The sequence below is a fragment of the Rhinatrema bivittatum genome, unplaced genomic scaffold (assembly GCF_901001135.1).
Source record: "Rhinatrema bivittatum unplaced genomic scaffold, aRhiBiv1.1, whole genome shotgun sequence".
Classification (NCBI taxonomy): Eukaryota; Metazoa; Chordata; class Amphibia; order Gymnophiona; family Rhinatrematidae; genus Rhinatrema; species Rhinatrema bivittatum.
This window is the reverse complement of record NW_021821273.1, coordinates 74742-87511: the sequence shown is the minus strand read 5'-3', so window position 1 is coordinate 87511 and position 12770 is coordinate 74742. Positions and strand designations below refer to the sequence as shown.

The 12770-nt window shown below is 51.0% G+C and overlaps 1 protein-coding gene across 4 annotated transcripts in view; it reads right to left on the bottom strand.

Annotated features, from left to right (window-relative positions):
• Nucleotides 1–6496: 6496 nt before the first annotated feature.
• LOC115082568 (leucine-rich repeat-containing protein 51-like) overlaps nt 6497–12770 on the bottom strand; it is a 54758-nt gene continuing 48484 nt past the window's right edge. For all 4 annotated transcript variants that reach the window (XM_029586785.1, XM_029586784.1, XM_029586786.1 and 1 more), the window contains 2 exons: nt 8693–8841; nt 6497–6826 (listed from right to left, as the gene is read on the bottom strand). In XM_029586785.1, coding sequence (XP_029442645.1) covers nt 6688–6826; nt 8693–8841 — 288 coding nt within the window. In that variant the 3' untranslated portion in view covers nt 6497–6687. The remainder of the gene's footprint in view (nt 6827–8692; nt 8842–12770) is intronic.

Here is a 12770-nt window from a genome sequence, read left to right as displayed (position 1 = left end):
ACCGGGGGGATGATAGGGTCAGTGTCTCTGCTGCAGCAGGTAACGTACACCACACCGGGGGATGATACGGTCAGTGTCTCTCCTGCAGCAGGTAACGTACACCACACCGGGGGATGATAGGGTCAGTGTCTCTCCTGCAGCAGGTAACGTACACCACACCGGGGGATGATAGGGTCAGTGTCTCTTCTGCAGCAGGTAATGTACAGCACACCAGGGGATGATAGGGTCAGTGTCTCTTCTGCAGCAGGTAATGTACACCACACCGGGGCATGATACGGTCAGTGTCTCTTCTGCAGCAGGTAACGTACACCACACCGGGGGATGATAGGGTCAGTGTCTCTCCTGCAGCAGGTAACGTACACCACACCGGGGGATGATACGGTCAGTGTCTCTCCTGCAGCAGGTAACGTACACCACACCGGGGGATGATACGGTCAGTGTCTCTCCTGCAGCAGGTAACGTACACCACACCGGGGGATGATAGGGTCAGTGTCTCTCCTGCAGCAGGTAACGTACACCACACCGGGGGATGATAGGGTCAGTGTCTCTCCTGCAGCAGGTAACGTACACCACACCGGGGGATGATAGAGTCAGTAACGTACACCACACCGGGGGATGATACGGTCAGTGTCTCTCCTGCAGCAGGTAACGTACACCACACCGGGGGATGATAGGGTCAGTAATGTACACCACACCAGGGGATGATACGGTCAGTGTCTCTCCTGCAGCAGGTAACGTACACCACACCGGGGGATGATAGGGTCAGTAATGTACACCACACCAGGGGATGATACGGTCAGTGTCTCTCCTGCAGCAGGTAACGTACACCACACCGGGGGATGATAGGGTCAGTGTCTCTTCTGCAGCAGGTAACGTACAGCACACCGGGGGATGATACGGTCAGTGTCTCTTCTGCAGCAGGTAACGTACACGACACCGGGGGATGATAGGGTCAGTAATGTACACCACACCAGGGGATGATACGGTCAGTGTCTCTCCTGCAGCAGGTAACGTACACCACACCGGGGGATGATAGGGTTAGTGTCTCTTCTGCAGCAGGTAACGTACACCACACCGGGGGATGATAGGGTCAGTGTCTCTCCTGCAGCAGGTAACGTACAGCACACCGGGGATGAAAGAGTCAGTAACGTACACCACACCGGGGGATGATACGGTCAGTGTCTCTCCTGCAGCAGGTAACGTACACCAAACCGGGGGATGATACGGTCAGTGTCTCTCCTGCAGGAGGTAACGTACACCACATCGGGGGATGATAGGGCAGTGTCTCTTCTGCAGCAGGTAACGTACACCACACCGGGGGATGATACGGTCAGTGTCTCTCCTGCAGCAGGTAATGTACACCACACCGGGGGATGATACGGTCAGTGTCTCTCCTGCAGCAGGTAACGTACACCACACCGGGGGATGATATGGTCAGTGTCTCTCCTGCAGCAGGTAAGGTACACCACACCGGGGGATGATAGGGTCAGTGTCTCTCCTGCAGCAGGTAACGTACACCACACCGGGGGATGATAGAGTCAGTAACGTACACCACACCGGGGGATGATACGGTCAGTGTCTCTCCTGCAGCAGGTAACGTACACCACACCGGGGGATGATACGGTCAGTGTCTCTCCTGCGGCAGGTAACGTACACCACACCGGGGGATGATACGGTCAGTGTCTCTCCTGCAGCAGGTAACGTACACCACACCGGGGGATGATAGGGTCAGTAATGTACACCACACCAGGGGATGATACGGTCAGTGTCTCTCCTGCAGCAGGTAACGTACACCACACCGGGGGATGATACGGTCAGTGTCTCTCCTGCAGCAGGTAACGTACACCACACCGGGGGATGATACGGTCAGTGTCTCTCCTGCGGCAGGTAACGTACACCACACCGGGGGATGATACGGTCAGTGTCTCTCCTGCAGCAGGTAACGTACACCACACCGGGGGATGATAGGGTCAGTAATGTACACCACACCAGGGGATGATAGGGTCAGTGTCTCTTCTGCAGCAGGTAATGTACAGCACACCAGGGGATGATAGGGTCAGTGTCTCTTCTGCAGCAGGTAATGTACACCACACCGGGGCATGATACGGTCAGTGTCTCTTCTGCAGCAGGTAACGTACACCACACCGGGGGATGATAGGGTCAGTGTCTCTCCTGCAGCAGGTAACGTACACCACACCGGGGGATGATACGGTCAGTGTCTCTCCTGCAGCAGGTAACGTACACCACACCGGGGGATGATACGGTCAGTGTCTCTCCTGCAGCAGGTAACGTACACCACACCGGGGGATGATAGGGTCAGTGTCTCTCCTGCAGCAGGTAACGTACACCACACCGGGGGATGATAGGGTCAGTGTCTCTCCTGCAGCAGGTAACGTACACCACACCGGGGGATGATAGAGTCAGTAACGTACACCACACCGGGGGATGATACGGTCAGTGTCTCTCCTGCAGCAGGTAACGTACACCACACCGGGGGATGATAGGGTCAGTAATGTACACCACACCAGGGGATGATACGGTCAGTGTCTCTCCTGCAGCAGGTAACGTACACCACACCGGGGGATGATAGGGTCAGTAATGTACACCACACCAGGGGATGATACGGTCAGTGTCTCTCCTGCAGCAGGTAACGTACACCACACCGGGGGATGATAGGGTCAGTGTCTCTTCTGCAGCAGGTAACGTACAGCACACCGGGGGATGATACGGTCAGTGTCTCTTCTGCAGCAGGTAACGTACACGACACCGGGGGATGATAGGGTCAGTAATGTACACCACACCAGGGGATGATACGGTCAGTGTCTCTCCTGCAGCAGGTAACGTACACCACACCGGGGGATGATAGGGTTAGTGTCTCTTCTGCAGCAGGTAACGTACACCACACCGGGGGATGATAGGGTCAGTGTCTCTCCTGCAGCAGGTAACGTACAGCACACCGGGGGATGAAAGAGTCAGTAACGTACACCACACCGGGGGATGATACGGTCAGTGTCTCTCCTGCAGCAGGTAACGTACACCAAACCGGGGGATGATACGGTCAGTGTCTCTCCTGCAGGAGGTAACGTACACCACATCGGGGGATGATAGGGCAGTGTCTCTTCTGCAGCAGGTAACGTACACCACACCGGGGGATGATACGGTCAGTGTCTCTCCTGCAGCAGGTAATGTACACCACACCGGGGGATGATACGGTCAGTGTCTCTCCTGCAGCAGGTAACGTACACCACACCGGGGGATGATATGGTCAGTGTCTCTCCTGCAGCAGGTAAGGTACACCACACCGGGGGATGATAGGGTCAGTGTCTCTCCTGCAGCAGGTAACGTACACCACACCGGGGGATGATAGAGTCAGTAACGTACACCACACCGGGGGATGATACGGTCAGTGTCTCTCCTGCAGCAGGTAACGTACACCACACCGGGGGATGATACGGTCAGTGTCTCTCCTGCGGCAGGTAACGTACACCACACCGGGGGATGATACGGTCAGTGTCTCTCCTGCAGCAGGTAACGTACACCACACCGGGGGATGATAGGGTCAGTAATGTACACCACACCAGGGGATGATACGGTCAGTGTCTCTCCTGCAGCAGGTAACGTACACCACACCGGGGGATGATACGGTCAGTGTCTCTCCTGCAGCAGGTAACGTACACCACACCGGGGGATGATACGGTCAGTGTCTCTCCTGCGGCAGGTAACGTACACCACACCGGGGGATGATACGGTCAGTGTCTCTCCTGCAGCAGGTAACGTACACCACACCGGGGGATGATAGGGTCAGTAATGTACACCACACCAGGGGATGATACGGTCAGTGTCTCTCCTGCAGCAGGTAACGTACACCACACCGGGGGATGATACGGTCAGTGTCTCTCCTGCAGCAGGTAACGTACACCACACCGGGGGATGATAGGGTCAGTGTCTCTTCTGCAGCAGGTAACGTACAGCACACCGGGGGATGATACGGTCAGTGTCTCTTCTGCAGCAGGTAACGTACACCACACCGGGGGATGATACGGTCAGTGTCTCTCCTGCAGCAGGTAATGTACACCACACCGGGGGATGATACGGTCAGTGTCTCTCCTGCAGCAGGTAACGTACACCACACCGGGGGATGATATGGTCAGTGTCTCTCCTGCAGCAGGTAAGGTACACCACACCGGGGGATGATAGGGTCAGTGTCTCTCCTGCAGCAGGTAACGTACACCACACCGGGGGATGATAGAGTCAGTAACGTACACCACACCGGGGGATGATACGGTCAGTGTCTCTCCTGCAGCAGGTAACGTACACCACACCGGGGGATGATACGGTCAGTGTCTCTCCTGCGGCAGGTAACGTACACCACACCGGGGGATGATACGGTCAGTGTCTCTCCTGCAGCAGGTAACGTACACCACACCGGGGGATGATAGGGTCAGTAATGTACACCACACCAGGGGATGATACGGTCAGTGTCTCTCCTGCAGCAGGTAACGTACACCACACCGGGGGATGATACGGTCAGTGTCTCTCCTGCAGCAGGTAACGTACACCACACCGGGGGATGATACGGTCAGTGTCTCTCCTGCGGCAGGTAACGTACACCACACCGGGGGATGATACGGTCAGTGTCTCTCCTGCAGCAGGTAACGTACACCACACCGGGGGATGATAGGGTCAGTAATGTACACCACACCAGGGGATGATACGGTCAGTGTCTCTCCTGCAGCAGGTAACGTACACCACACCGGGGGATGATAGGGTCAGTAATGTACACCACACCGGGGGATGATACGGTCAGTGTCTCTCCTGCAGCAGGTAACGTACACCACACCGGGGGATGATAGGGTCAGTGTCTCTTCTGCAGCAGGTAACGTACAGCACACCGGGGGATGATACGGTCAGTGTCTCTTCTGCAGCAGGTAACGTACACGACACCGGGGGATGATAGGGTCAGTGTCTCTCCTGCAGCAGGTAACGTACACCACACCGGGGGATGATACGGTCAGTGTCTCTTCTGCAGCAGGTAACGTACACCACACCGGGGGATGATACGGTCAGTGTCTCTCCTGCAGCAGGTAACGTACACCACACCGGGGGATGATACGGTCAGTGTCTCTCCTGCAGCAGGTAACGTACACCACACCGGGGGATGATACGGTCAGTGTCTCTCCTGCAGCAGGTAACGTACACCACACCGGGGGATGATACGGTCAGTGTCTCTTCTGCAGCAGGTAACGTACACCACACTGGGGGATGATAGGGTCAGTGTCTCTCCTGCAGCAGGTAACGTACACCACACCGGGGGATGATAGAGTCAGTAACGTACACCACACCGGGGGATGATACGGTCAGTGTCTCTCCTGCAGCAGGTAACGTACACCACACCGGGGGATGATAGGGTCAGTGTCTCTCCTGCAGCAGGTAACGTACACCACACCGGGGGATGATAGGGTCAGTGTCTCTCCTGCAGCAGGTAACGTACACCACACCGGGGGATGATAGGGTCAGTGTCTCTCCTGCAGCAGGTAACGTACACCACACCGGGGGATGATAGGGTCAGTGTCTCTCCTGCAGCAGGTAACGTACACCACACCGGGGGATGATACGGTCAGTGTCTCTCCTGCAGCAGGTAACGTACAGCACACCGGGGGATGATACGGTCAGTGTCTCTCCTGCAGCAGGTAACGTACACCACACCGGGGGATAGGGTCAGTGTCTCTCCTGCAGCAGGTAACGTACACCACACCGGGGGATGATAGGGTCAGTAATGTACACCACACCTGGGGATGATAGGGTCAGTGTCTCTTCTGCAGCAGGTAACGTACACCACACCGGGGGATGATACGGTCAGTGTCTCTTCTGCAGCAGGTAACGTACACCACACCGGGGGATGATAGGGTCAGTAATGTACACCACACCTGGGGATGATAGGGTCAGTGTCTCTTCTGCAGCAGGTAATGTACACCACACCGGGGGATGATAGGGTCAGTAATGTACACTACACCGGGGGATGATAGGGTCAGTGTCTCTTCTGCAGCAGGTAATGTACACCACACCGGGGGATGATAGGGTCAGTGTCTCTTCTGCAGCAGGTAATGTACACCACACCGGGGGATGATAGGGTCAGTAATGTACACCACACCGGGGGATGATATGGTCAGTGTCTCTTCAGCAGCAGGTAACGTACACCACACCGGGGGCTGATACGGTCAGTGTCTCTTCTGAGCACGCCTGGCCGCGTATCCAGCCCTACTGCTCCAGCTGGAGGCAGGCGGGCGTGTGCACTGTGGGACAGCTATGTCTGAAAGGGACCAAGGGCGGGGAAATGGAGGGCAGACAGACTGACTCACCGCACATGCATCACCCTCTCCTGAACGCCGCCGTGCCTGGGAAGGATGACACTAGCGGTGGGAGGCACGGATTTAAACCAAAAAGATCAGGCTAGCGAAGGGGGGGGGGGTGTCAGAAAAAACGAGGTAGTGATAGCTCCAGTTTCCAACCCTTATTCTGCATCGGTCAGTTTAATTGCTTTTCTGTCCCCTACTTGATGAGATTATCTGATAATTCCTATACTACCGCACATCATGATAATGTATATAAAAGCAGAGAGCAACGAACACACGAACGAATCAGGCTTCCATCATTTGCAGTCCTTTCTGGACCTCGGTCCCCAGCACATTATTCACTGATTTTCTTTTTCGCCAGTTTGGGCTTCACGTACATCCGCCTCCACACCTCCGCCGTGGAGCGGTCCTGCTTGGTTACTCCGCTGAAGTCAAACGTTTTCAGGTTGTGGAGCAGAGACAAGACGTAGCTCCTGAAAGAAAGCAGAAGAGCAGCTCAGGCATCGCATGCAGCTCCGTGAGATTATATACGTGCTTAGCTCAGAGAGCCCTACCACACGGAAAAAAAAATAAAATTGCAGAACAAAGGGAAGGTCGAAGTAGAGCTGACTAACCCAGCTCGGCTTTCTCTCTTTGAAGGATTCACATGACCAATGCTGGCCAGGTTGGGTGGCTTGCAGTTTTGGCTTGAAAGTGCTGAAGTACGAGCATCTGAAATCCCTCTTAAAAACTGATGGTCACTTCTGGCTATTTGCATTTCTACCGGAGTGACCTTAAAGCTCGGTGATCGTGTGGTCATCTACTGTGAAAGCTGGTGGCCAGCATAGTTTTCATGGGTATCATTAACCAGCCCTAGCTGCTAGATTTCCATCATACTGACAGAAGTAGATCTGCGCAACTTAACTGCAGCCACAAAACCGTGCGCAGCTTATGACAGCAGCTTGCAAACCGCTGCGCGGGAGTACCGTGGCGTACGTGCGTCGGGGACGCGGCGGTTTTATAATTTGCGCGTTTACACGCACGTGTGTTATAGAACAGCATAGGCGCGCAATTTTAAGTGGAGGTGCGGAAATCCCACTTCTTCTGCGTAAGTCGGGGGATTGCCAGATTACCAGTTTGTCAACCAGTTCGCCCCGTTAACTGCTAGGTCCTGCAAACCCCCTTGGTTTGATGGCCCTCGCTCCCCCGCAGATCGTTTAAACCCCTCAGAGATGGCTCGATCCTTTTATGTTATAACTCACACGTCATCCGTAGCGGAGGTGAGCTATGCGTCAGGGGACCTCGGCACGTGCCGGGATGCAGAAGCGTTTATGTGTGCGTCTCTCCGCCCAGCCCCGAAACGCCCACGCCCGACGCAGACGATGCCCGCACCTCGCCTCTTCTTGGCAGCTTTTCAGATGTGCGCACAGCGGGTTTTATGCGCGCATCTGAAAATGATACCACGGACCGGATTACAGGGGTAAGTAAGGGGCTGGTTCTGGGATTATGGCTCCTTTTAGAGGCGTTAGTTGGTCAGTTCTTGTGGGCTGCTCGCATTTTATGGTAGCCGCTTTTTGGAAACGGACTCCCTGCTTACAACACGGGTGGGCTCAAGTCCAGAGAGGTGGCTGACATAGAACGGTTGCAATACAATTTAAATATGATCGTACATGGAAAGTGCGTCATACGTATCAGGACAGCATGGCTAATGTGTAATTGTTCTTAATTAGTCTAGCTTTACTCTGCCTTATGGGTGATTATTGTACAAAACATCTGTCTGGGCTGTTTATACACTACTGGACTCTGCCCTGCTGGACTATTTGTCTTTGTTCGATGTATGCCTTGAAAATATAGAAATAGTTTAAAAATACGGTTGACGTGTGAGCCCGACTTCTTTGCGCATCCCTTAATAGACGCGTGTGCCGGGCTTTTAAAATTCATCTTTATGTGAGGGGGGGGGGGTGAGCAGAAACAATTAGTTGTCTTATTTATATTCTAATGTCACTGCTAGTTTAAAAATATTAGCCAAAGTGTCTCTGCAGCTCCTGCCATGCACACACAGAGACCTCCAGGTCCTAAGACTGAAGGACTGGAGCCTGGAGGCTTGAGAAAAAACTATGCCGAGCCCTGCTGCCTGTCATTAGAAAAGCCAGCTCTGACCACTGAATGCTGGGAGAGTAAGATGTCCCTTTTACCTGTCTTCCCCCCTGCTGGCATGTGCAGCAGGACTCTCATGTGCAGCAGGACTCTCATGCGCAGCAGGACTCTCATCTCGTGGCTCTTGAGCTGAGCAGGGCTAGAGCGAGGGAGCTCAGACATGCTGGGCTGAAAGGGGGCTACGGACTGTCCTTTGGTCTCACCTGTATCCTTTTTCTGTCTCAATGGGGTTGCCATGGAGGGTGAGACTCTTCAGATTCGGCAGAGATGCCAGTTTGTCGACCTCTGAGAGACGGTTGATGCTGTTTCCATGGAGATTTAGGACAAACAAATTTGGGAACACAGTTAAGACCTGAACATAAAAAAAAAAAACAAAGCAAAGCACCTCATATAAGGAGTGAAATCTTTTCTTGACTTATAGTATCCCTACTTTTCAGTATATTAAGTGGCACTGTGCATTTGTTACAAATTGCTCTGAATTCCAGGAAGCAGGTTTGGTTTACCTCACATAGCCTGGATCTGATTGGTCCATGTTGGCGATGACACCATAGTTATCCCACACTGTATGAACCAATCGGAGGAGGAACCTAGTGATTAGGGCAGCGGGCGGGAAACCAGGGTTCAAATCCCACTGTCGCTCCTTGTGACACTTTGGCCTCTGTTGCCTCAGGTACAAAATTAGGGGTAATTTTTTTTTTTTTTTTTTTTTTTAAAGTTTGTTTTTTATTGAGAAACCAGCTTATACAATACATGTAGACATTGAACAGTGGTATAAGCATCACAATCAGCTCTGCAAACTTGAAACACAACATATGACATTTCCCAATGTAAGAGTGCTCTATAACTAAGCCCTCCTTTCAAGTTATAGAATGGTCTGATACCACCTACAACTATAAACAATCAACTCTGAATACATCTTGCTTAAGCCCACAAAGTGAAACATTGAAGTTTAACCTAATGATTTCCCAACTTCTTTCCCCCCCCCCCCCCCCCATCCCCTCCCTCCGCTTAAGTAGGGTTGATATCCAGGATTTAATTACCCGCCTCACAAAGTGAGCACTTATGTATCTCAACCACAGCAAACATTACCACATCAGTGAGCTGAACTGAATAACTTCCGTACCTCTCCCCTACCCCAACCCCCTCCAGTTAGATATACATCCATGTATTCCAAACTCAAACCAGAAAAAAACCTTCCAGTCCCAACCCCGTAAGACTGAGAAGAAAACTCCAGTATCCCACCCAAATTGACTACATACAATCATTAAGAATCCGGCTTCTGGCAACGTGAGGAAGAGACTGAATATATGGATCCCAAACACTAAGGAATCGTTTACTTTGTATTGGGGATTGTCGAATGGACATCTGCTCCATCTGCATCATCGTATAAAAAAAGATTCCTCCATGCCCAGAAAGAAGGGGATTCAGCACTTCTCCAATTCATGAGAATCACTCGTTTCCCAACCACACTAGCTTTCTGCAGTAGTAACCTGGTGCCAGGATCTCGTATTCTCAACGGGGGTATGCACCCGAATAAGATCCACAAGGGCGCAATCGGAATAGAGACACGTAAGATTGTAGCTAAATAATGTGCAATCTGGGTCCAAAAAGCCTGGACCACAGGGCAGGCCCAAAACGCATGAGCCAAAGTAGCTCTCTCCTTTCGGCACCGCAAGCATGAACCCGATATTGCAATATGTTGTTTTTTTGCCATCTGAGGCGAAATATAAGCCCGTCCCAAAAATTTGTACTGCAGTTCTCTATAATAAGTATTATACGAGATCCTGGCAATCCGACCATAACAAGTTCGCAATATGGAGGCAGTGACCACAAACTCCCCATCTGCAGTCCATCTTTCTGCCAATATGGAGTACATCTCCACCCTTTTCAAGTGGTGTAATTGTTGATAATAATATGATAAGGAGGGTGTTTTATTTCTAGAGAGGGACAATAAAGTTTCCAGTTTCTGAAAGGTCGAGATTAGCTTAAATGCCATAGGGATGGTCTGAACATAGTGTTTAATTTGTAAATAAGGGAAGACAGTAACCACTCCCCTCCCATATCTCTCCTGCAGTTCAGAAAATGACATCAGATCCCCCTGTTCTGTGAATAGATGCCCCAGATATTTAATTCCCACCTTTTTCCATTCCTGAAACTGTGGAGAGGTGATCCCTGGCAAGAAATCAGTGTTCCCGTGAACCGGAAGTAAATATGCACTGACTCTAGGTATTTGAAGAGTTTTAGTCAAAATAACCCAGGCCTGTCGTATCAGCAATACCACCTTAGACTGAGTCAGCACGGGGGGGATTTTTGCTGGCTCTACTTGGAGCGCATAGCTAACATGAACCGGGTAAAGAAGGGCACTTTCCGCCATAAAACTAGTATGTGAAGAAGTACCAAGTAACCAATCCCGTATAATACGCATGTTACATGCCACGGAGTACAACGCCAGGTTCGGAACCCCCAGGCCTCCCATCCCCCACTTTTGTTGCAACCAGACCAAAGGGATTCTCGCCTTACCTCCCCTCCACAGAAATTTCCGCACACAACTATCTAATAAAAGCGCATCCCCCATTTTCAAATGGAGAGGGAGGGTTTGAAATAAGTATAACCACTTGGGTAGAATAACCATTTTAAATAAGTTTACCCTACCACACAGAGATAAAGGAAAGTTTTGCCACGCAGCAAGTGTGTCTTGCGTGTATCGGATTAGACTCGGCACATTAGCTTTGTAAACCAGAGAAGGGTCTACCGGCACTCTCACTCCCAGATAGCGAAAGGAATCTATAGCCCATTGTAATGGGAAAGAGCCTCTCCATCTTTCCCTCAGCGCGTCTGGAAAGGCCAATGCAGAGGACTTATGTTCGTTCAACACCGAAATCCCGAAAAGATTCCAATGAGCCCATCACAGCGAGCAGGGAGCCCAAAGACCGAACAGGCTCAGTCAAAAATACCAAAAGGTCATCCGCAAAGGCTGCACATTTAAAGACTTCTCTATCAAATCGTACTCCCCGAATATCGGGTGTTCTCTGTATGGTAAGCAACAGAGGTTCTAATTGCAAAAGAAAAAGAAGCGGAGACAAAGGACATCCTTGACGAGTGCCTCTCTTGATAGGGAACAGTTCTGACCTATCTCCATTAACCAAAATAGTTGCCTGTGGATCCTCATACAATAATTGCACTGCCTCATAAAACAGGCCCTCAAAACCCATGTGCCTCAGAATATAAAACAGATAACTCCACTCCACCCTATCAAAGGCCTTTTCGGCGTCAAAACTAATAGCCAAATAGGGAGTATTCATAAAACGACATATTTCCATAGCCACTAAAATCCGTCTAAGATTTGAGAGGGCATATCGCTTTCGAACAAATCCCACCTGATGGGGTCCTACTGAAGAGGGCAAAACCACAGCTAGGCGGTCTGCCAAAATTTTTGCTAACAACTTTTGGTCAAAATTCAGCAAAGATATAGGACGGTACGCATCAGGCTGTAATGGGTCCCTTCCCGGTTTTGGAATAAGAGTGATATGGGCTGCATTCATCTGGGGTGGAAAACTTCCCTGTCGAATTAAAGAGGAAAAAAGCGACGTTAAAGGTCCCGTCACTCTATCAAGCAAGCCCTTATAAAATTCTGCCGAGAGACCATCTGGGCCCGGGGTTTTCAAGCGTTTGGACTTATAAATAGCCCTCCGGACTTCCTCCTCTGAAATTGGCATATTTAAAGTCTTTTTTTGTTCCTCTGTAAGAATAGGAATCGGGAGAGACTCACAAAACTGCCTGCATGCCTCTTCCGACCAACCCTCCGTCTCGTATAATTGCTGATAAAAATTTCAAAATAGGCGCAGTATAGTACGTGTGTTTGTTTCCACGTGCCCACTCTCATTCTTTAGTCCTGTAATAAACCGAGTCGCTCTTGAAGATCTAATCAAATGTGTCATTAATTTACCCGCTTTATTGCTATGTTGATAAAGCCGATGTTGATAATATAAAATACTTTTTTTTGCTCTCTGGTGTAGTACTGAGTTTAACGTATTTTGCACAGATAGGTAGTTATCTCTATTTTGTCTCGTATGTGAACGGACCAGACAGATCCGGGCCCTGCGTAATTGCTCGGTTAACAGGAAGACTTGCTTATTCAAACTCTTCCGCCGATGTGCCACATATGCGATAATATCTCCCCGGAGGACCGCTTTAGCGGTATACCAATATAACACTGGCTGCTCAATATGCGTCTGGTTCAAGGATTCATAGTCCACCCACAGTTTGGTTAAATATTCATTA